At 44.8% G+C, this 23,999-nt stretch overlaps 1 protein-coding gene across 1 annotated transcript in view; it reads left to right on the top strand.

Moving 5' to 3' along the window:
- SLC29A2 (solute carrier family 29 member 2) overlaps positions 1-6,777 on the top strand; it is a 52,155-nt gene extending 45,378 nt beyond the window's left edge. Inside the window, exons 9-12 of the mRNA XM_082269710.1 lie at positions 2,253-2,361; positions 3,871-3,956; positions 5,588-5,787; positions 6,263-6,777. Of these exons, the coding sequence (XP_082125836.1) occupies positions 2,253-2,361; positions 3,871-3,956; positions 5,588-5,787; positions 6,263-6,374 (507 nt within the window). The 3' untranslated portion in view covers positions 6,375-6,777. The remainder of the gene's footprint in view (positions 1-2,252; positions 2,362-3,870; positions 3,957-5,587; positions 5,788-6,262) is intronic.
- Positions 6,778-23,999: the final 17,222 nt, after the last annotated feature.

Here is a 23,999-nt window from a genome sequence, read left to right as displayed (position 1 = left end):
AAAGAGGGAAAAGATGCAACTTTGTGTTCTAGTTACAGACCAATATCATTGTTAAACGCAGACACATTGTATGCAAAGGCTCTGGCCTCCAGGGTAAAATATCTGATGCCAGAATGGATCCATGTGGACCAGGTCGGGTTCATACTTGGTGCGGAAGGAAAAGATATTGGAGTGAGAACATTTCTCCTGTTAAATAAACTTAACAGAGAAAAATCCCAGTTCTATTCCAGTCAATAGATGCTAAAAAAAAGGCATTTGACAGGGTAGACTGGGGATTTTTTATAAACACATTAGAGGCAATATATACGGACCAAGGATGATACAATGGATTAAAACATATATAACCACCCCTCAGCGAAGCTAAAGATTAATGGGAGTGTGTCCCCACCTTTCGAGATATCCAAAAGAACAAGACAGGGATGCCCGCTCTCAGCCCTCCTATTCGTGTTGTCATTGGAACTACTACTAGTAACCGTTAGGAATAGTATGGATATAAGAGGAGTGAAGATTTGAGATGAGGAGCATAAAGTTTCAGCATACGCAGATGACCTATTACTCTACATCTCCAATCCTGGAATAATACTCCCAAGCCTAATGAAAGTGTTGAAATATTCCGAAGAATTATCAAACCTAAAATTCAACCCTTTAGTCCGAGATGTTAAATATAAACCTGGGTAAGAAAGATGAACAAATATTACAAAGGGAATTTCCATTTACATGAAGAAAAAAGTTAAAATACCTAGGAATAAAATGAACCCCATCTTCTGAAAATGTTTATCAAGCAAACTATATCCCATTATTAAAATGGATATTAAAAAGATAACATCAAGACCACTCTCCTGGATAGGAAGGATAAATATGGTGAAGATAGTAATACTACCGAAAATCCTGTACAAATTCCAAATGTTACCGACTCAATTGCCTCAGACATATTTTAAAACTTTAAAGTGAACTCCACTTTTGTTGAGAAGAAAACATTCTCCGCTGTTGAGAAGAAAACATTCTCCGCTGCGTGATCTCTGTACATTGCAGGGATTTTAACAAACTTTGTTGCAGATTCCTACCTTTTGTTATTCTGAAGAAATCCTTATTTGTTCCTCTGTGCTGAGTAGGTCAAATGGGAGTGGTTTCATAATTATTTATAAGCTGTGGCAGCTTCAGAGCACTAATGAGGAAAGCTGCTGGGCCTGCATCCTTTTTAGAAGCGTTCCTATTTGGGAGAATCTCACCAAAAATTAAATTTTTGTTGCAGGGGATGCCAGAAATCTGTGTTGCATAGGATGTCCGTTTTTAATCTGTCTAATCTGAAGTAAGGACCTAGTTCCCTGCTGGGATCTCTGGTCCTTTTAGTTTTTCTGTTTTTTTTTTTTTTTTCCTGAGAGATCCACAAGCAACTATGCTGGATCTGGGCGAAGGGCTCGATGTATAGATCCAGTGGTCACCCCAGCCGGCCAACGAGCGCACGCAGACCTTAGCTCCGCACTGTAACGTCTCGCCAGGTCGCGCACGACAGAGCCTAGGCCTGTGTCACAGCATTCCTATTTGTCCGACAGCCCCCCCACTTCGGCGGAGAGGGGTCCTGTCAGGAGGTGGTGCCCGCCTGTGTTCCCGGTATGATGAGTAAATGTCGTCGTCGTCCCCCCTCCCCCTTTTTCCCCCTGGTGGATTTTGGGGTGGACGCAGGCCTCTCCCTGGGATGGTCGGACCCTCACAATCCTGGGTTCCCCTCTGTCTTGTTGTGCAACCCTCCCTCCATGCTGGGCACTGTTTGGGCCCTGCTCTCAGGGGCTGGGACCACATTCTCAGGTCGCATGCGGGGTGCGCCGCACGAGCGATCCTGCAGGGGGGCCTGTACTTCCAGGGCCTACCTGCTGATCGATTGCGTGGTGAAGTCTGGAGGGGTCCCCTTGAAGGCATCTAGGGAGTTCGACACTTGGTACCTCCAGTGCGACCTCGATCACCACCATGGGACCTTGATTGGTGCTGTCGGTTCTTCAAAAACCTCCTTTTGAAAGCATTTGGGAGATTCCTCTGCCTACGTTTTTGTTTTTGTACAATGTGTATGGCTGAATGTGCAACGCACAGACATTGCATGTGATTTGCAGAGCAGTGCGCTGCGAATCACCTGCGATGTCTGACATTGGATGTGTGTGAACCGGCACAGCTGAATCTTAAGTGAAAATATACTTGGTAAATCAGTAATGATGTATAATGATTGTTTGATCTTTTTTTCCTTTTTCGCTTCCTTCTAGATCTGGGTGATGGCTGTGACCATAGTACTTACGTTTGGAGTGACGTTGTCAGTGTTTCCAGCAATCACTGCCAAAGTTAGCACGAATATACAAGACAATGAAAGCTGGAGTAAGTTTCCACTTGTTATACTTTTTCTCCAAGAACAGAATTTATTTTAATATTTTGCACATTTAGCACATTTTGTAATATTTAGCTCTGTGTATACAAAGGAGCATGGGGGAGCTCATGACCATAATGAGGATGGTATTGAAACGGTCCCAAATGATCCACAATTGCTCAAAAGTGATATGGTCCAGAAATATTTAGACAGAATAAGGGTGGATAAAGCGCCTGGACCAGATGGCATCCACCCACGCATCCTAAAAGAATTGAGCGCCGCTGTAATTTCAAATCCTTAGTTTCTAATTTTTAGGGACTCATTAAGGACTGGAATAGTACCACTGGATTGGCGTATGGACAATGTGGTGCCTAAATTTAAAAAGGGATCAAAGTCTTTGCCAAGTAACTATAGACCTGTTAGTTTAACTTCTATAGTTGGGAAGACACTGGAGAGTTTAATAAAAGACCACATAGATGAGTTCTTGCTGGAAAAAAATATTTTAGGAGGAGGCATGTAAACCTTGGACAGATGAGAGGGGTGGCTGTGGACTTAGTACACTTTGATTTTGCAAAAGCGTTTGACACAGTTCCCCACACACGGCTAATGTGTAAGGTAAAGTCTACTGGCTTGGAAAGATCAGTTTCTAAATGGATAGAAAATTGGCTAAAAGATAGAATTCAGAGAGTAGTGGTTAATGATTTCTACTCTGAATGGTCTAAGGTTATCAATAGCGTACCCCAAGGTTCAGTGTTGGGATCCTTACTTTAATACCTTTATAAATGATATAGGGTCTGGGATAAAAAGTACCATTTCAGTCTTTGCAGATGACACCAAGCTTTGCAGTGGAATAACTTCTTTACAGGATCTCTCCAATTTACAAGCCAACCTTAATGCACGGTTTTATTAGGCAACCATGTGGCAAATGAGGTTTAATGTTGATAAATGTAAAGTTATGCATTTTGGGGCTAAGCATATGCATGCATCCTACATACTAAGTGGAGTAGAACTGGGGGAATCCACAGTGGATCTGGGTGTTCTGGTAGATCATAAGCTTAATAGCATGCAATGCCAAGCTGCGGTTTCCATAGCAAGCAAAGTCTCTTCTTGTATTAACAGACACATGGACTCCAGAGGGAGAGATATCTTTTTGCCCCTGTACAGATCATTAGTAAGACCTCATCTGGAATATGCAGTTCAGTTTTGGGCACCAAGGTGTACATAATATAAATGGGTACTAGCATTTTTTTTTTTTTTTAGATAAAGTTGATCCAGGGAATATCCGATTGCCTCTCGTGGGATCAGGAAATATTTTTTTTCCCCTGCTGTAGCAAATTGGATCATGCTTTGCTCTGGTTTTTTTTGCCTTCCTCTGGATCAACTGCAGTTATATTATTGTGTATATGGGATTGTATGGTTGGGTTTTCTTTACTGTTTTTTATTGGTTGAGCCAGATGCTCTTTTTTCAACCTGACTAACCATGTAATATTTGTTCTTGAATTCATGTTTTCCTCTTTTAGGCAAATTTTTTAATCCAGTTTGCTGCTTTTTGATTTTTAATGTGATGGACTGGATTGGGCGTAGCATTACTTCTAAAACTCTGTGGGTAAGTTCTTCCTGCCTATTCTGTATCCATTTGCATGTCCTTATTTAATAATTTAAAAAGGGAGGAGTAACCTATAGCAACTAGTTGGGTGTAATACTTTACGGATCTGTCTTTAACTAGGCAAGGTGACAGTGTCTTAAATATAGTAATCCATAGAAACCAATCAGAATCCACCTTGTGTACTGGTCTGACTCTTGTGTACTGGTCTGACTCAAGTAAGTATAAATGCTGAATGGTTGCCACATGTACAAACCAGAACTGAACAAATACATTTTTTGAATAAAGCTGATCATGCCAACCAAATTTTGCAGTTTATGATGATGGGTTTTCAGAGACTTTCATCCAAAGACCTGTTACAAGGACAGGGGTGTCTAACGTTTTGCAGAGCAAGGGCCACTTAAGTGATTTGATAAACAGACACGTGCCGTAATGAAATGAAAGGTTCATAATTTCGAATTGTTTTTAAATTGCGTAATGAAGATTTTCCTCCTCCAGCCACTGAATGCCAGCAGGAGGGAGGGGGAAAAGAAGCAGTCTTTCAGCAATTGCAGGAGGAAAATAGAGCAGATTGGTTCCTGTATATGGCACCCATCCTGTTAAAGTATAAAACCGAATGTGACAGGGGAGCCACATGAGCCCCTGACTTAACACCAGTAGTTTGGGTGATGGTGGTAAAAACACGTCTCCAATAGCTTTAGTGACCCCCCCCCCCCCCGCCGCAAAATTAAACATGCCTTAACTGTCCTGAGCCCCCTTTCTCACCGGGGTCAGTGGAGTGGGCAGATAACCAATACGTGTCCGCTACCCATATGTAGGGTGGACACAGCCCACTTTGCTCTATGGGCCCTTCGATCCTATCTGCCCAGACGTAAGGCTGCTTTCACACTGATGCACTGCGGATTACCCGCACCTTGGGTGCAGCACAGTGCACCTGTAGGTTAGCTGTACTTTGCCATAGAATTCTATTCTATCTTGCAGATGTGGTGCACTTTCTGAAGGCGCACCAAAACACCCACATTGAGGAGTTTTTGGTGCGCTTTCAGAAGGTGCACCACATCTGCAAGATAGAATAGAAGTCTGTGGCTCAGTGCAGGTAACCCACAGGAAAGCCACAGGTGCACTGCGCCGCACCTGCAAATCGTTGTGAAAGCAGCCTAATAGTTTGTCCATTGTTCATATAGGCCCATTGCAAACCTATAATAATATGCCCATTACTACTGTCATATTCATAAACTGACCTTTTTTATCCTGCACTTGCTGCAGGCATCTCTGACTTTAGGAAATGTTGCTGCCCTAGGTGGAGTGCATTTGTTATCCCTCCATCTGGCATAGGAGCCAGCACTATAAAGGAAGCATCAGCTTATATGGCTCCTGCTCCCTCTACAGACACTTACTTCCTCCAGCACTGGCTTCATCCACAGATCTGTACAGATGCTCTGGGATTGTGGGTCGGCATTCCATGGTCTGAGCTTGCCGACCCACAATTCTAGAGCAGGAGGTTCAGACTCTTATTTTTTTACTGCTTTGTTTAATACGTAATTTCATCGGTTTCAACGTAAAAAAAATCAATCTGTTGCTTTTACTATCTCAGTAACCAACAACATCTTAATGACATTGTGTTTTGTATATAGCCTGGTCCTGACTGCATGTACACACCTCTGCTGGCTGCCAGCCGCTTTATCTTCGTACCTCTCTTCATGTTCTGTAACATTGATGATCGTCAGTATCTTACCACCTTCTTCTACAATGATGCTTGGTTTATCATCTTCATGATCCTCTTTTCTATCAGCAATGGATACTTTGTATCCCTACCCATGTGCTTAGCTCCTAAGTAAGTAAAATGTTGTTTTCTATAATAGTAAACTGTTCAGGTCCCCTCCCACGGGGTCTACTAAAGCATACAGGTGATCACAGGTGTCTGTGTTTCCCTGTGGAGGCAGTCTCATTGATGTCAATTGGGATGCAGCAGTTGAACAGATACAGCTGCTGCACCCACCGTGTGCGTTCTGGGACACACACCCATAAACTTAGAGCAGCGGCTGTGTTTGTTCAGCTGCTGCATCCTGATTTTACATCGAGACTGCCTGCATGGAACACCTGTGCAATTCCGTATGGGTAAGCACTTCTCTCCATGGGCATATGCTTCACTTGAACAAGTCCTATTAGAGACAGTGCTGCATTGGCTGTGTTTTTAGTCCTTTTTTTTATCTACTCTATAACCCTGTTGCACTATTAAGATGTTGCTTAGTGATCCTAACCAAATTTACCTATCCTGTAACTTTTTTATTTTTTTTTATCTGTTCCAGGAAAGTATTGCCACATGAAAGTGAGACCACGGGTGCTCTCATGACATTCTTCCTTGCTTTGGGACTTTCACTTGGAGCAGGTTTATCCTTTGGCTTCAAAGAACTTTTATAAAAGGGTGATGAGCTAATGCTGCAGCCTGTGTTTACCAGTCTATACTCCTCCTATTATCCAGAGTATTCTGCTTGGTTTCTGTTTTGCCTCTTATATTTTATACAGTCAAGAGCCACCAGCTGAAACTACTACTGATGATATTCACATATTTTAATGTTTACTTGGTTAAGCTGCCTTTATTTTTGCTTTTATATGCTTGTAATTTTAACTGTAAAAAAATGGATTGTTTTTATACAGGTAGTGTATAGCATAGAACAGTCTGTATCATATTTAGGACTAAGTATTTTATCTAAGGATCTTTCTACAAATAGGATTTATGTATATAGGAACTACATCTATCAAATAGGCATACTATATTAGCACATTTGTTTACACGTGATTTTGCCCATACAGTACAATAGGTTAGATTCGATTTTACATGCAAAATCTATGCGAAAATATATTGGAAGTGGCTGTATTTGGCTTTGTTCGGCCATTCCAAATTGAATGCCTACTTTTCAGCAAAGGTTGTGGAGAGCATACAAGACTATCCTAGAGAGGCAGGCCTAGGCTGGAACACTATGTAGATGGTTAATAATAAAGTAAAACTAGCAAGTTTTGGATAGAAAAGCTAGAATATTCTGCTGTCTGTGTCCTCACTGGGAAAGGAAGCAAGAGGAAATCCCTCTTAACAGGCCTTAATACAGCAATATAATCCACCTTTTTTTTTTTTTAGTTTTTTTTTTTTTTTTTTTATCCGGTAAACAGATTATATTCTTTTAGTTAAGTGGAAAACGTTTTTAGTATCTTGATCGCAACAGGCATCACCATTTAAGAGATTCCCCTTCAATAGCACAGGAAGTGATATTAAATATCCCCAATGAAGACCATATAAACAAAAAACCTACATTTGACAGCCTATAACCATTTCCCATACACTCCAAGACAAACAAAAAAAAGAAAATGGTTGGAAATACACTTTAACAATGCTAATTGTCCTTTATTGTATGTTAGCACTTGGATAAATAGCCATAATGTTATGTGACTAGGCATTCAAATTAAAAGGAGGTAAATACAACACAGTCCCCCTCCTGTTCTCAGGTTCTTTTGGAGTTTTTGGTTCCAGATTTTACGTTTAAGTTTCTAAGTGTGCTCTTTTGGGACCAGACTGATAAAAGAAGAGAACAATTTTTGTTATAGTCAGGCACTCTAATCTGGCCTTTTAACAATGGGAGCTTGGAGGGTAGGCACCCTTCCAAGCATCTAAACAAAATTTTCCCAAACCCATTTCCATATCAACTAAAATTCCCTGTCAAGTTGTTTTTATCAAGCAAAGTGTAATCCTAATAAAACCATATTTATTATTTTCGCTTAACAATGTTTTTGTAGTGACAAAACTAGTTGCTCCGGACTGGTGACTTTTTTTCCAAAAATCTTTTTTAGGATTTTAAAGGGAATGGATAATGTGGTCATACACGTAAGGATCTGTGCTTGATCAAAGTATGAATAATTAGAAACAAGCGAGTCTTCTCATTGATTAAACTATTGAACAATGTAACACAGTTCTGCAATCCAAATCCATCAAAAGCTTACTAACTTAATCAAATGCAGGTTTTAGGCTCGGTTCACATATATGCGATGCGGGAAGGCTGCGAATTCGCAGCCTTTTCCCGCATCGCACACGCACCCCCGGCAGTTCACACTGCCATATGCGATACGCTGGGGGTGTCAATGTAATCTTAACGACACCCCCAGTTTGATCGCATATCGCAGTGCGATCGTGCAGTTCGCACAGGATCGGATCGCACAAGTGTGAACCGCTGTGCGATCCGATCCTGATGCGGCAGCAAAAATGCCTCCTGTGCGTGTTTGCTGCGGGTGCGATGCGAATTTAGCCATACAAACTGTATGGCTAAACTCGCACCGCACAGCTGATCGCATGTAATGTCGGAGCAGTGCGCTCCGACATTACATGCGAACCCCGCACACGCAGAAGTGTGAACCGGGGCTTACAGTTTGCAATTTTATATTGAATGATCATATGGATACCTGTTTGGTCATCAATAGATGTAACACTTTTTATTTTTTTTTTTTGGCTGAACAATATATACAGAGGCATTGGATATACAGGTACATGCAGTCGAAAGGAATTGTTAAGTTTTTGTATTTGTAGAATGTTCAAAGGGAAGGTTTTATTTATTTTTGCTATATTACATTTTAGTATATGATCTACTCTAATAGCATATTCATATTCCATTCTCCTAGGTCTATCTAGTCAGTTGTTGGATCAGCCCACACTGTGTGTGTTTTAGTTTTTTGTGGACAATACACTGGTTATTTATTTGGTTAGTAAAGGTAATGAGATTTCTAGACCCTTTCAGTAAAATGGTAGTGTAAGTTTTGTACAGGTCTATTTCTGAAGACCTATACTGTACTCACAAGAGTGCTACAGGCTGCTGTAATTTTGCTACAGGCTGTGTATGACTTTTATGTTGAAAAGCAAGTACAAGCTAAGCTTCACAACAAGCTTGTAACATTAAAGGTATAACGTCATAAGAGTCCTGCTGGCATCAATTATTTCTGAGTATCTGAACCAGAGAAGGGTATGCATGTCTGCAGATTCAGAAGTCCAGCAACTAGAAAGTTTTATAAAAAAAAAAAAAGGATAGTAATGGCAATCTTCATGGTTTTCTAATGATATTCTCTAAGGAAGTCAAAACAGAGAATACAGTTGGGCCTGCAGTGGTCTTAGATCTTAGCTAATCCAGTGGAATGATTCCTGGAACAGCCTGCCCTGTCAGGCATGTGCTCCATATTGTTATAGTTCTCTATTTTTTTAAAAGGAATCTTTAAAGAGAGTAGAATATAAAATCGAAATCATGAGGTGTTTTGGCTATATAAAAAAAAAAAAATTTAACCACTGATCCTTCTTTAAATTTAATATTAAAAGTTCTGCCTTTTTGGCCAGTTATTATGATCTTCTGTTAATACAGTCAAAGTGATTCATTATTTTGTCATTTTTAGTTGCACTGCATCTTGGCACTGGAAAACGCAGTTCTTAAGGCCCCTTTCACACGGGCTTTCCGATCAGGTCCGCCTGTCAGTTTTTAAGACCTGATCGGATGCTCCATGCACCCCTATGGAGCAGCGGATGTCAGCAGTGATATGTCCACTGACACCCGCTGCTATCTGATCCTAATCAGTTCATGAAATCCAGACGGACGGAAACCCTATTTTCTATGCGTCTGGAGGATCGGATTGGATCTGATCAGATGAAAGCGTACAGGCGGTTCGTGATCATCTGATCTCCCATAGAGGAGAGCGGGGGATCTGACAGGTCTGTCTCTGCAAAGTAAGCAGAGACGGACCGGTCATCCGCCTACTCAGCGGGGATCGGCGGATCGATTCCCCCGCTGAGCAAACCTGAGTTGGCCGGGCGGAAAGCCCGCGTGAAAGGACCCTTGGTGTGGGCAGATGCCTATTTTAAAGCTGTTCTCTGTGCAGTTCTAACAAAACAGGATTTTATGTAGTTTTTCCTAATCAAAATCCATAAATGTATTTCTAAATACAGCTAATGTAAATACCTGAGACATTGATATCCGCTTAGTTTAATATCCTGTGCAGCAGCACTAACTAGGAGAGAGGGTTAGTACCCTGAGCCAATCCAGCTTTGCTGACAAAGAATATGCTGACAGAAGGAGTAATGACCTCATTTGTGCTGCTACTCCGGTTTTTTTTTTTTTTTCTTCCTTTTCCTTTATGCTTTTATTTCCTTTTTTGCCTTGAGTTAATTTTCTGTAACTCTTGTAATTTAAACACCCCCATTGTACAGATGGGTCAATGACTCCATACAATACAACTCAATCTCGCAATATTTCCCCCCCAAACTATGAAAAGACAAAGCCGCAGCAGCAGCTTTTATTTATTTATTTTTTTAATTCTGCAGAAGTCCACTTTTAAATAGGTCTGCTGAAATGGCGCATGTCTCAGCAAAGGAAAAACATGCATACAATATGCATATTTATTGCATTGAAGTGTTGTGCATTTTCTTGTCTGTAATAACAGTATTAATTTCTTCTTGCTGTGTTTATTTTTTTTTTTTATTTTTTTTTTTTAATATACATGGCATTTGAATATTTTCTGTTTGTTGTCCTAGCTTGTTGATTTTGACATTCAAAACATTCTGTTACATCCATGATGTTAGCTGCAAGTGGTACAGTTGTAAACAGTGGGGTTGATTTTACTAGGAGTGCAAAAATCTGGTGCAACTCTCCATTGAAACCAGCCGGGCTTTCAATTTGTATTGTCAAAGCTTAATTGAACAAGCTGAAGTTAGAAGCTGATTGTCTACCATATAGAGCTACACCAGATTTTACACACTCCAGTTTTAGTAAATCACCCCCAATAAGTTTACAGCATGAAATAAACTATGGAGATAGCATTTTGTTCCATCTTGCCAGAACAAAACTTCAATTTCTCTTTTTGTTCATTGAGGGACACCGCTACTGAGCTTCATAACCATTGGGTTATAATGCCCACTACAGGAGTAGGACACTAGGTAGAATCCGGCTATGCCTATGGGCAGTCCCAGAGGGTATACTCACTCTCTGCTATATGTACTCAGTTTTTTGTTTCTCCTTGGGACGGTTGGACCCCCGGGTTCTCCTCCTTCCTGTCAGGCAACCCCCTTTTATCTCTCCCTCTCCCTCCCCCCCCCCCCCCTTCTACTTAGGCTGGGTCTGTTTAGGTGGTCTGGCCGCCTCCAGACGAGCAGCTGTGCGGGGGGGGGTTGTATGGGGGGGGGGCTCCTACCAGGGCCCCCTGTCCCACCTGGGCCTGTCCTTGAGGCCTAGGAATCCCTCCTGGGAGCCTTGTGGTGCCGCTATTTTTTTGTAGCCTGTGTGCTTCAATGCATGGTGGCCATGTTTATGTAGTCGGGTGGCCATTTTGCAGTGGTTTGCCATTGAAAATAGCAACAGCCATGACAGTGGAGCCCTCTGGGCAGCGATTTGGGAGCTCCTCCTCATCCCCTGGTGCGGATTCCTGGACCCCTTCATTTCCTGATCGCCGCTTGTGAAGTGCAGATTCTCCTGGTGGCTGCGGTGCCTGGTTTTTGTGGGGTGGTGAGTCTGGTGGGGTCCTCTCCCTGAAAACAACAAGAGAAGGGCGCACCGACCTTGTGCATTACCACTTTAAAAGTTTATTAAAATCAAAGAAGGGTAGCGTACAATATACACACAAACGTAGCATATGAACAAGCATAAAGGGAATGGGCACCGCTCGCTTCCAGGACACTTCTCTACTGCTGGATAGCGTGATGGCGTCCTCAAAACCTGAGCAGGTTTTGAGGACGCCATCACGCTATCCAGCAGTAGAGAAGTGTCCTGGAAGCGAGCGGTGCCCATTTCCTATATGCTTGTTCATATGCTACGTTTGTGAGTATATTGTACGCTACCCTCCTTTGATTTTAATAAACTTTTAAGTGGTAATGCACAAGGTCGGTGCGCCCTTCTCTTGTTGTTTTCTTGTAGTGCCTTTTGGATACCCTTGGTCCTTAGGGGGGCAGCAAGACCACTTCTTTTGTGTCATAAAACCGCCTAGATTTACCTTCCCGCATACCACTTGAGCGCAGGAGAGATATTGTTTTTGGGGTCCTCTCCCTCTCTGCTGAGGATCGATTGGTGCTCTGTGACTGGCAACTAAGTAAAGATGCCAGAGCGGTGGGGGTTGTCCCTAAGCAGTGTGTTTAAACTTTTTTTGTGGGGGTCCCCCTGGTGACTCATTGAGTCTTTGGAGCACATCTCCCCACCTGATCCCCTCTCTGGAGCTGCGGGGCCCTCCGGGTCCCATCCATCTATCGATGCACTGATGATGATCCTGGAGTCCCTTGTGTCCCGAGTGAAGGTGGTTTTTGGGCGACAGGCTGGCATAAAAGCGCCCCCGCCTTCCCCTGCCTCATCGGTCTTGTCAGATCCTGTATCTGATTTGGCCGCCGCGGACATGGGTCACCCTGCTGGGTCTGCTACCACACGGCCTGAATCCTCAGATAGTGAGGAAAAGGTGCTGGTGGATGCACTGATTGTATCTGTGCTTGAGACTTCTTTTAAGTTGGAGGACGCAGGTTCCCTTTGGCACTTACAAGCCATCCAGAGCGGCAAAGGAATTCCCTTTCCCCTCCTATTTTGGCAGAATTGTCACTGAAGAGTGGGGACGAACAAAGCATTCCCTTGGGGTCCCTAAGTGAGTTGCTAGGTGATACCCCTATGAGGAGTCTCTTCTTAAGAAGTGGACTGTTCCACTGGTGGTGGACCCTCCGGTTTCCAGATTAAACAAGGCAACCATGATTCCTGTTCAAGAGTCCCTGGCTTTTAAGGATCCCGGTGACAGGAAGGCGGAGGCTGTGGCCTGCACTATTTACACCCTGGCTGGTTCGGCACTGAGGCCAATATTCACCATTGGCGGCTGCGGGGGCCAATATTCACCATTGTCCTGGTGTCGCAGACACTGAAAGAGTGAGCTAAGCTTTTATGCTGTGACCTATAGAGGGAGCAGCTCCCCCCTGCCTTTGCTGACCTGGCGAACCAGTTGGTCCAGGAGCTGCAGTTTATCTGTGATGCCTTTTTTGGATGTGGCTCCCCTAGTTGCTAGGATCTGTGTTTCGGCAGTGGTCCTTTGGTGTATTTTTTGGCTCAAATGTCTGCGGACCAGACTTCTAACAAGGCCTTGACTGATCTTTCCTTTCGAGGAGATCGCCTGTTTGGTGCTACCCTGGATGACATCCTTAAAGTTCTCACAGAGGAGGGGAGGAGTACCTTTCTACCGCAGGCTGCTGAGGGCAAGGACCTTCGTTGTAGACATGGGCCCTTCTTCTCGGCTCATAGGAAGTTGTTTGGTCCCTTAGGGTCGACTGACAAGGGATTGGAGCCATTTGGGTGCCGCCTCTGGAGGATCCAAGCGAACTTCGTCTGGAAAGTCAAGTGCTGGCTTCTCCAGATCCGCGAACAAGGCCCCTTCAGCAGGAAAGTGTGCTCTCACTTTTATCTGGGGTGGGGGGGGGGTGTCTTCACTGGTTCCTGAACACCTGGACTACCCTGGTGTGAGAACAAGCGGGTCCATGAGGTCTTTCGGTCCGGCTAAAGTTTCGGTCTTACCCTCCGGTAAGGTTCTTCCTTCCGACGTGTGACTGTCCCTCGTCTGCTTACAGGCTCTTTTTGGGGCGGTGCAAGACCTTTTCTTTACGGGTGATAGTCCCGGTTCGGAGTTCGGAACGTTTTCAAGTGTTCTACTCAAACCAGTTTACAGTCCCTGGGAGGAAAGGCAGGTGCGTCCAACTCTGGACTTCAAGGTGCTGAGCTGCTTTGTGTGGGTGCAGAAGTTCAGAATGGAGTTCGTTCACAGGGTGATGGCTTTCCTGTATCGGGGATTTTCTTGCCTTGATCGACATCAAAGACATTTACCTTCACATTCCAATATATGTCGGTCTCTAGCGCTTCCTCCGCTTTGGCGTGGGAGACGAGCATTATAAGTTTGTGGCGTTACCTTTTGGTCTCGCCTCTGCTCCTTCGGTCTTCACGAAGGTTATGGCCCTGGTGCTTGCATTGGTATGCCAATGGGGGATCGCAGTACTGGAATACTTGGATGTCGTCCTTCTGCAAGCGGAGTCTCCTACTTTTCTTGTGGAAAACCTGGAAATAACCATATGAGCTTCAGGGAGTTTGGCTGAATTCTGAATTTTCAGCAGTCTGGTCTGGTTCCATCTACAAGCTGAACTATCTGGGTCTGACTCGGGGTTCGGCCTTAGCCAGAGTGCTCCTTCCTCTAGACAAAACTACAGGCTGCAATTTGTCTCCTGCTGTCCAGCAGATGGTCATCCCTCCGGACTTGCATGCGGGTGCTGGGCCTGATGGTGTCTACCTTCAAGGTGGCTACATTTGCACAGTTCCATATGAGGTCTATGCAAGGGAGATTCTGGCAAAATGGGACAAGAATCTGCAGTTTCTGGTTCCTCCCCTTGTATTGGACAGTGGTCACGACAGATGCCAGCCTGTCCGGTTGGGAAGGCGTCTTCGGCAAATTATTCTGCTCAGGGGATCTGGACGCTGGAAGAGTCCAGACTACTGGTCAATGTCTTGGAACTCTGAGCAATCAGACTGTGCCTGGAACATTGAACAGATTGTCTTGGGGGCTGTCCAGTGCATATTCAATTGGACAATGCCACGACCGTGGCTTATGTCAGTCACTAGGGGGCACAAGAAGTGTCCTGGCAGCTCTGGAGGTAGTCGGCATTCCAAGGTGGGCAGAATGGTTTGCTCCAGCCATCTCCACCATATACGTTCCCTGGGTGGAAAACTGGCAGGCGAATTACCTCAGTCAGCAGGCGTTGGACCGAGGGGAGTGGTCACTTCATCCAGAGGTGTTTCATCAGTTGTGTCTCCAGTGGGGCATCCCCGAGCTGGATCTGTTGGCTTCCCGGCTCAACAGAAAGGTGCAGAGGTTTGTGGGTCGGTCAAGGGAGCCTCTGGCGGATGCCACAGATGCGCTGGTGGCCCGTGGGGTCAGTATCATCTGGTTTTTGCCTTCTCTCCTCAAGCTACTGTCAAGACTTCTATGCAGGATCGAGGCAGAAGGGATTCCGGTCATCTTAGTGGCCCCGGACTGGACTCGCCTGGCTTGGTACGCCGATCTAGTGCGGCTGGTCATCGACGTTCCTTGGAAACTTCCTCTCAGGGAGGATCTGCTGTCCCCAGGACCAATCCTGCGTTAGTCCGGAGTCGGTGTATGTGGAAGACGTACAATGTGTGGTGTGAGTCTCTTGGGGTTCATCCTCGCTCTTGTTCAGTGGCTCGAGTCTTGACTTTCCTTCAACGGGGGGGTTGAGCAGAAACTGGTCTTGAGTACTATCAAGGGTCAGGTGTTTTATTTCAACAGCCATTGGCCACATACTCCCTGGTGCGTGCTTTTCTTCAGGGAGTTAGGCATTTGACACCTCCAGTGCGGTCTCTGTTGCTGCCTTGGGACCTTGAATTGGTGCTCAGTCCTCCAGAAGCCTCTTGAGAATCTTCGGGAGATTCCCCTGCTTACGCTTTCCCAGAAGGTGGTCATTTTGGTGGCTTTTACCTCTGCGCGCAGGGTGTCTGAATTGGCGACGTTATCCTGTCCACCTTACTTGGTGGTTCTTCACCCCTGTACGTCGTTCCTTCCAAAGGTTCTCTGATTTTCATTTGAATGAAGGCATTGTGTTGCCTTCCCTGTGTCCCAGGCCTAAACATCTGAAGGAAATTGGCTTGGATGTGGTCCGGGCAATTAGGGTGTACCTGGCAGCTAGGTAGTCTTTTTTTTTTTTTTTTTTTTTTTTTTTTAGGAAGTCGGCCTCTGTGCTCATGGATTGGCCTCGGAAAGGGTTTGTCCGCTTTATTTGTGACCATTTCCAGATGGATCAGACAGACGGTGATTCAGGCCTATTCCATCAAGAGTCAGGTTCCTCTTTTCCCTGTATAGGCGCATTCTACTTGGGCGCTCAGTGCCTCCTTGACCTTTCGTCATCCGGCGTCAGTGACACAGGTTTGCAAGGCGGCCACTTGGTCGTCGGTGCACACTTTCAACAATGTTCTTTAAAGTGGATGTGCTGGCATCTGCGGATGCTTCCTTTGGCCACAAGGTTTTGCAGGCTACTGTTTAGAGAACCTGATCCTTTGAGGTGTATTGTGGTGTATTGTGTTTTTTTTTTTTTTTCAGGTGGGCTCAAGTTGTTTTGGTTGACTTCCTGTTGCCTGGTTGGCTACGATTTAGCCTTGGGAATTTTTTGCTGTTGCCACCCCCCCATGTTTAACACTGCTTTGGGACGTCCCAATGAAGACCAGGAACTGTGTCCGTCAATGAACCAAACATAAAATGGGATTTTTGACTTACCATAAAATCCATTTCTCTGATGTTCATTGACGGACACAGCACCCACCCCTCTGTGGAGTTGTAATTCTTCTGACACTGCTTGTAACAAAACCTAAAAGCAGAAAGAGGAAGTATACCCACTGGGACTGCCCATAGGCATAGCCAGACTTTTTTTTTTTCTGCCTAGTGTCCCACTCCTGTAGGGGGCAGTATAACCCAATAGTTATGAAGATCAGGAGCTGTGTATGTCAATGAATATCAGAGAAATGGATTTTCCGGTAAGTCAAAAATCCCCATTTTTATTTATTTAAGTTGTATTTATTTTTATTTCTTTTATTGCCTTTATTATTTAAACTTATGGACACAGGCAGAAACCAAACCTTTTGAAACAAACCTAGCATACGTGGTGTCATATATAGTCAGGTAATTTCATGGCATCTTATATATCGAGCTTGGAATTTCTTATTACTTTATTTTCAGATCTGTTTAATCCTTATGTAGGATCAGTTTTTAGCACATTTGCAGTTTTAGTTCTAAATATAAATATGTGCTTTAAAATAGGATGGCAGTTGGCTTACAGATGAGATCTCTAATATTTCTGAAATTGCTTGTATTTCTCTTGTAAATGTTCAATAGTTATTGTTAAATGGTCAATACTGGAAGTAAATGCAATTAATCATTTTGGCAACGTATTTTTATATGAATAAAACATTTTTTACAGTAAATTGTTTTTCATAATTCATTACTGAAATCCTGGGAATATGCTGGTACTAAACTCTTTAACTGAGGCTGGAGAATTTAGCATAGAAAAAAATATAACCTTTCAAAATTGGTATTTAACACACTCACTTTGCACTTCTATGAAAATTGCTTAGAGGTCCAAGATCATAGTTATAGTTACATAGTAGATGAGGTTGAATAAAGACAATAGTCCATCCAGTTCAACCTGTGTAGGTGTGTGTAGCTGTAATCATCTCACATAGCCCTGAATGTTCTGATCCTTGAGATGTACGTCTAAGTCTTTTGAAAGCCACCATACTTCCTGCAGAAACCACCTCTTGTGGTAGAGAATTCCACAATCTTGTAGCCCTCACAGTAAAGAACCCCCCACGTTGCCTGAGGTTAAAACGCTTCTCCTCTAATCGCATTGTATGCCCTCGAGTCCTCGTGCAATCCCTTCGACTGAACAGCTTTTTTCTAAAGCTGAGATTCCCATTGAGATATTTGTAAATTGCTATCATGTCCCCCCTCAGGCGTCTCTTCTCCAGGGAGAATAAATCAAGCGATTTGCAGACGCTCTTCATAATTAAGGTCCTCCAATCCCCTAATCAGTTTAGTTGCCCTTCTCTGGACTCTCTCCAGCTCCAACACATCCCTCCTGAGGACTGGCGACCAGAACTGGACAGAATACTCTAGATGCGGTCGGACCAGAGTTTTATAAAGTGGAAGGATTATAGACTTATCTCTGGAATACATCCCCTTCTTTATGCATGCTAATATTCTGTTGGCTTTGGCAGCTGCCGCTTGACATTGCATGCTATTGCCTAATCTATCATCAACCAAGACTCCCAGATCTTTCTTTGTTTTTGATTCCCCCAAGGGTTCCCCTCCTAACGTGTATTGTACTTTTATGTTTAGTCCCCAAGTGCAAAACCTTACACTTCTCCACATTAAACCTCATTTGCCATGTCGTTGCCCACTCCGTTATTTTTTCCAGGTCATTCTGTAGGATATCTGCTTCATGCTGTGAAGTTATTGCCCTGGCCAATTTTGTGTCATCTGCAAAAACTGATATCGAACTACTGACCCCAACCTCAATGCTGTTTATGAATAAATTGAACAAGGTTGGTCCCAGGACTGAGCCTTGGGGGACCCCGCTTACTACCTCAGACCAGTCTGAGTATGCGCTGTTTATTACCACCCTTTGGACACGCCCTTTTAGCCAGTTCCGTATTCAAGAGCAAACCCTGCTGTTGATACCTGCAGACCTTATATAATAAAGCGCTTGTGGGGAACTGTATCAAACGCCTTAGAGAAATACAGGAACCCAACATCCAATGGTCTCCCCTATCTAGCTCACAGCTCACCTCCTTGTAGAATGTTAAGAGATTGGTTTGACAAGAACGCCCATTTGTAAACCCGTGCTGATTACTGCTGATGATGTTGTTGTCTTTAGCAAACTCTACGATATAGTCCCTTCTCATCCCCTCCAGAAGTTTACATACTATTGATGTCAAACTGACAGGCCTATAATTTCCCGGGATATGCCTCTGCCCCTTCTTGAATATCGGAATCACGTTAGCTTTCCTCCAATCCCCTGGTACATCTCCTGTCCTAATACTGTCAGCAAAGATCAGGAACAGTGGTCTAGATATAACCTTACTGAGTTCCTTGAGTACTCTCGGATGTACGCCATCCGGGCCTGGTGATTTGTTTGTGTTAAGTTTATCCAGCCTTTTCCTGATTTCACCCTCTGTTAGCCATAGTGGCAAGTCCTGTGTATTACTACTAACCATACAGTCATGGTCAGTGTACCTTTTTTCCTGTGTAAAGACTGACGAGAAAAAAGCATTCAGCACGGTTGCTTTTTCAGCTAATCTTAAGGCAACAATCGCATGGGTATTTTGTCCCGATGCAAATGGCTGCCGATTTCCCTCCTGCTGTTTTGATACCTGTAAGGAGCTTTTTGCGACCGCTGAGCTGGGACACTTATGGCACTTTTCCACTGCAAGTACCGGCTCGGCTCCTCGGCACTGCTTGGCTCAGTTTGCTTTTCCACTGCGTGGTACGAGTCGGCACGTTTCAGCACTGTATAGGCTCTACTCGATTCGGTTTGCTTTTACCCTAAAGTAGTAAGTGGGTGGAATTGCAACGATTCTCTGACCAATCAGTGGCTAAAAGCGCCGCTGTACCAAATCGTACCGAACACACGGAGTCCAGGACAACTCTGCTAACCTTTCACACTAATGTCTGCCACTGCATGTGATGGGTTCTTCTTTAATAAGCACTTAATGTGATCCCTAAGACTGGCAAACGCCAATGGCTGCTACTGCTGGTTGCATAGCAGCGGCTGCCAAGGCAAAGGAAGCCTTCAACAGTGTCTCCAATCTCTTATCCGCAGAGTCTTTAAAGACCTAGATATCTACTGCTCAAATCAAATTCTTAAGACCAGATAAAGCTGCATCCCCTCTTAGCATACTCCACTTTTTCAAAAACGTTCTCTCCAAAGGATAAAGTAGAGAAAACCCTTTTGACTGCATAAACACCCTATCTGGGTAATCCCAATCATAATGCCACTCTAAAGGGAGGATGCAAGAGAAAGGCTTACAAGCCCTGAGGCAGACATAAAGACCCTAAAGAGGAATACTTGACCAATGGCGATTCAGCCGGAGGAAACCCAAAGTCAGCTTGAACCCTTTTAGAGAGGGATTGGACTAATAGCTTCTGAACTTGTTAGACCTAGGACCCCTGTACCTCCTCAGGCTCTGACTCTGCAGAGGAAGTATCCACCATCTGACCCTCCTCGAGCTCTACACCAATCACCTCCTCATCAATGTCTACCCATTCCTCCTCTACTCCCTGAGTGTAGCCACTCTTTTGGAAGATAACTCTATTACCAAAGGAGCTATGGAATATGAATGCAATAGCTTACCTGTAATGATGTATGTGTCCTTTTCGGGAAAGCAAATACAACGGGACTGCGGGTAATATCCCCAGGACCTGACAGGTGCCCATCTCAGCAGTGGTAACCCCGCTCCCCACTTTCTGGAAGCCATTCCAAGCATGCTGGACAAAATATAGGGCTGTGCCAGACTGGCTACCTCCAGCAAGGATTAAATAAGCACACAATAGCACCAAGGAGTCTATTAGCATCCTTCCTTCCCCAGAGGCAGTACTTGCCTGCCCAGGCAACAAGAAGTAGAACCTGCTCAGTGTCTCCACTGTGCATCAGCCAGCCGCCTGCTCAAAAATCTGACCTAATGAAGTCAACCCTCAGGACGTACCTCTGGCCCATCCTTGTGCCACCACACACACGCTCATGTGCGTGTCCCCCCAGCTATGCACTGTCCCCCAGGGCGCACTCGCGAGAGGGAACAACCTGTAGCCTTAGACAATATCGCAGGACATCCTTACAGAATAGAAACTGAAAAGTACATCACAAAGCAGGGCCGATCCTAGGGTCACAGACACCTGGGTGCAGAAATATTTCTGGCGCCCCCACGTGGTACTAACTCCCCTTTACAAATGTTTCTATGGCATCCACTCCACCTCTCCATCTATAAGCCCCACCACTTTTTGTAATCTCAATGCTCTGACAATAACTTAGTTAAAGCTTTGCCCAGCCCTAGAAGACTTCACTTACCTTAACCTCCCTGGTGGTCTGATTATGTCCAGGTTTTCTGTGCTAAAAGCGGTACATTGTTTTGCATAGAAATCTGTTTTACATTTTAAAACGGACCTTCCCCTGCGATTCTACCGCTGTGCGCTCGCAGGGAGGGAACCGGAAAGCAAGTGCCGGCAATCGGCCGTGCACAGAGCGGGGAGAGACTGAGGACGCAGGGAAGGTGAGTAACGTTCTGGGGTAATCCCGAGTGTGGCTTGGGGGTACCGCTATTGGTACTGAAAGTTAACCCTGAGCCACACTCTGGAATACCGTTAAGGAGGCTAAATGGATACTGGGGCTGGCCCTGGCTTCTGGGGCTGGGATGCTGGTCCTGGGTCCTGCCTTCTAGGGCTGGGATGCTGGTCCTGGGGTCTGGCTGCTTGATTTTGGCTTCTGGGGCCTAACTGTCTGTGACCACCTCTGCCTCCTGGCTCCTCTACTAACTCCCGGCTAGAAATAAAGCACCGCAGCGCCAGGCCCAGGGAAGCAGCCCATGGCTGAATGTGAGTGAGTGCAACTTGACAGGGGCATACCTAGAGCATTAGGCACTCGAGCAGATCCTATATCTGTCGTCCCCCCCCACTTTAAAATGTAGAAACACCCACAAAAATGTGTATTGCTCTGAAAAATGTTTATTGCAAAAATTCCGCAGCCCCCCATCACAGTGCCCCTTGAAGTCTGCCCCCCTCCCCATCTCTCTAATCCCAGTGCCTCCTTTTACTCTCTGCCTCCCCTGCACAGTCCTACCTCCAGCATAAACAAAAATGTGTTTAAGTAAGAGATTGCAGACATACTGCAGGAGATGGTTAGAGACTCTGGACATGATACAAGAGATGGTCCGAGACTGCAGACATGATACAGGAGATGGTCAGAGATTCAGAGACTGAGGACATGATACAGAGGATGGTCAGAGACTGCAGACATACTACAGGAAACAACAAGCAAACACAAGGGCGCACCGGCCTAGTGCATTATCCTTTAGAAGCTTTATTAAAAAGAAAAGTTAAAATACTCACAAACGAGTTCTTGATAAAAGCATATCAAACAAGGAACTCAGTCCTCAGCATTGAGATCCAAGGATGAGCCGTCCCCTGAAGTCGTAAAGGCTTACGTGTTTTGAGGCTTAGCCTCTTCTTCAGAGCCTAAATTGCATGTCTAAGCCCTTGCTTTATATATTATACAATCGCTGTTAAAGCCAGACACAGATGAGTGGACACTCCTCCTACAGGGCGTGTGCATGAGGTGCCCACCCACAACGTCAACATACAATGGTAGATCCAATGTAGTATAGAGGGTGCCACCCCCCAAGTGGAGGAAAATGAATCGATCAAAATAAATGGTCAGTAATGCAAAATGAAAATTGATAAAGACATGAAGGAATATAAACAGAGATGATAATAAATACGTGTGTTAATATTAGAAAGGTGGGAAAAAAAAAAGGGGGGGCGGAAGGGCTTTGCAATACAAGGGAGGGCAAACCTAAGCATAGAGATCCTGGCCAGTGGATTGCATATACTAAATGTAAACAGAGACCCCTGTGTCCCTAGCCAGTGTACTGCGCTAGGTGACAGAGCAGTGCTTCACAGCAAAGTGGCATAGAGGGCAATACATGATGTCAATTTACCACAATAGAGAAAATTGTTATACACATGTTCTAGTAATAGAGATAAAAGTGGAACCTTACTGATGGAGCCTCGCTAGGGAGTTGGAGAGGGGTGGGTAACTGCTGGTGTGTTGCATGTCCTCGATCCATTGAACTGCAGCCTGTTTGTCCAACCATGAGCAGCTGTTGTTTTCAATGCAGGGGCCAAGTTTAAGCGTAGATGTAAAGGCGAGGGGGTGTAGGTGACTAGCAGGGTGTAGATTGCTTTAATGGTGGAACACACGCTGCCGCTCCCGGAAGTGAGCATGCGTTCCACAACTTATCTGTGCAGGCTAATCGCTGGTGCGTCCGTCTCCAAATCCTGCCCACATGGACGAGGCCACAGTGTGGTGGGTGGCTGGGACGCATGCCGCCAACCCGGAAGAGAGCCATGCGTTCCAGTCTCCCTTCCGGCTTGCAGCAGTGAGGAGTGGTTTGCAGACACCCCCACCTTTCTAACATTAACACACACATTTATTATCATCTCTGTTTATATTCCTTCATGTCTTTATCAATTTTAATTTTGCATTAATGACCATTTATTTTGATGGATTCATTTACCTCCACTTGAGGGTGGCACCTTCTATACTACATTGGATCTACCATTGTATATTGATGTTGTGGGTGGGCACCTCATGCACACGCCCTGTAGGAGGAGTGTCCACTCCCATCTGTGTCTGGCTTTAACAGCCATTGTCTAATATATAAAGCAAGGGCTTAGACATGCAATTTAAGCTCTGAAGAAGAGGCTAAGCCTCGAAACACGTAAGCCTTTTCGACTTCAGGGGACGGCTCATCCTTGGATCTCAATGCTGAGGACTGTGTTTGATATGCTTTTATCAAGAACTTGTTTGTGAGTTTTTTAACTTTTCTTTTTAATAAAGCTTCTAAAGGATAATGCACTAGGCCGGTGTGCCTTTTGTTTTCCTGGGTTGCCATGTCCCTAGCTCTAAAACAGTTGCAAGATCACAAATGAGGTGGATAGAAGATTACACTACTCAGAGCGCAGGGAACTGGTGCTTCGCACCAAACATTCATGTGTTGCTACTAGACATACTACAGGAGATGGTCAGAGACTGCAAACATGATACAAGAGATAGTAAAAGTAAAGGACTGCAAACATGATATAAGAGATGGTCACAGACTGCAGAGATAAAGGGGATGGTCAAAGACTGCAAACAAGAGATGATTAGAAACTGAGGACATGATACAAAAGATGGTCAGAGACTGCAGACATGATCCAAGAGATCAATGCAGCTTATCAGTGCCTATCAAATGCAGCTTTATCAGTGCCTATCAAATACAGACTCATCAGTGCCCATCAAATGCAGCCTACCAGTGCATGGATCACACAGAGTGGTGATCTCCCGCTGTGTCATGGAGCTTGGGTTTGAATTACCTGGGTGGCCGCTGTAACAAAGTCCCGCCTCCTAGACCGGCTCCTATGATACATGTCATACTGATTCAATTTCCTGGCATTGGATCAGTATTACAGGAGCTAGTCTAGGAGGCGGGACTTTGTTACAGCGGCTGCCAAACTTTTCGGATCCAAGCGCTGTGACATAGCAGGAGATCTCCATCCTGCATGACACACACAAGGAGAGAAGGAGGGAGGGGAGGACTCTGACGGGGGAGCACTAAGATGACACTCCCCCCCCCCCCCCCCCCCAATGTGTGGCACCCAGGGCGGACCCCTGTTGGTACGCCACTGCAACTTGAGCTTTGGCGCCCC

The sequence above is a fragment of the Pelophylax lessonae genome (genome assembly GCF_965119305.1).
Source record: "Pelophylax lessonae genome assembly, chromosome: 10".
Classification (NCBI taxonomy): domain Eukaryota; kingdom Metazoa; phylum Chordata; class Amphibia; order Anura; family Ranidae; genus Pelophylax; species Pelophylax lessonae.
The sequence above is the reverse complement of the archived record's forward strand: the minus strand, read 5'-3'. Positions and strand labels throughout refer to the sequence as shown.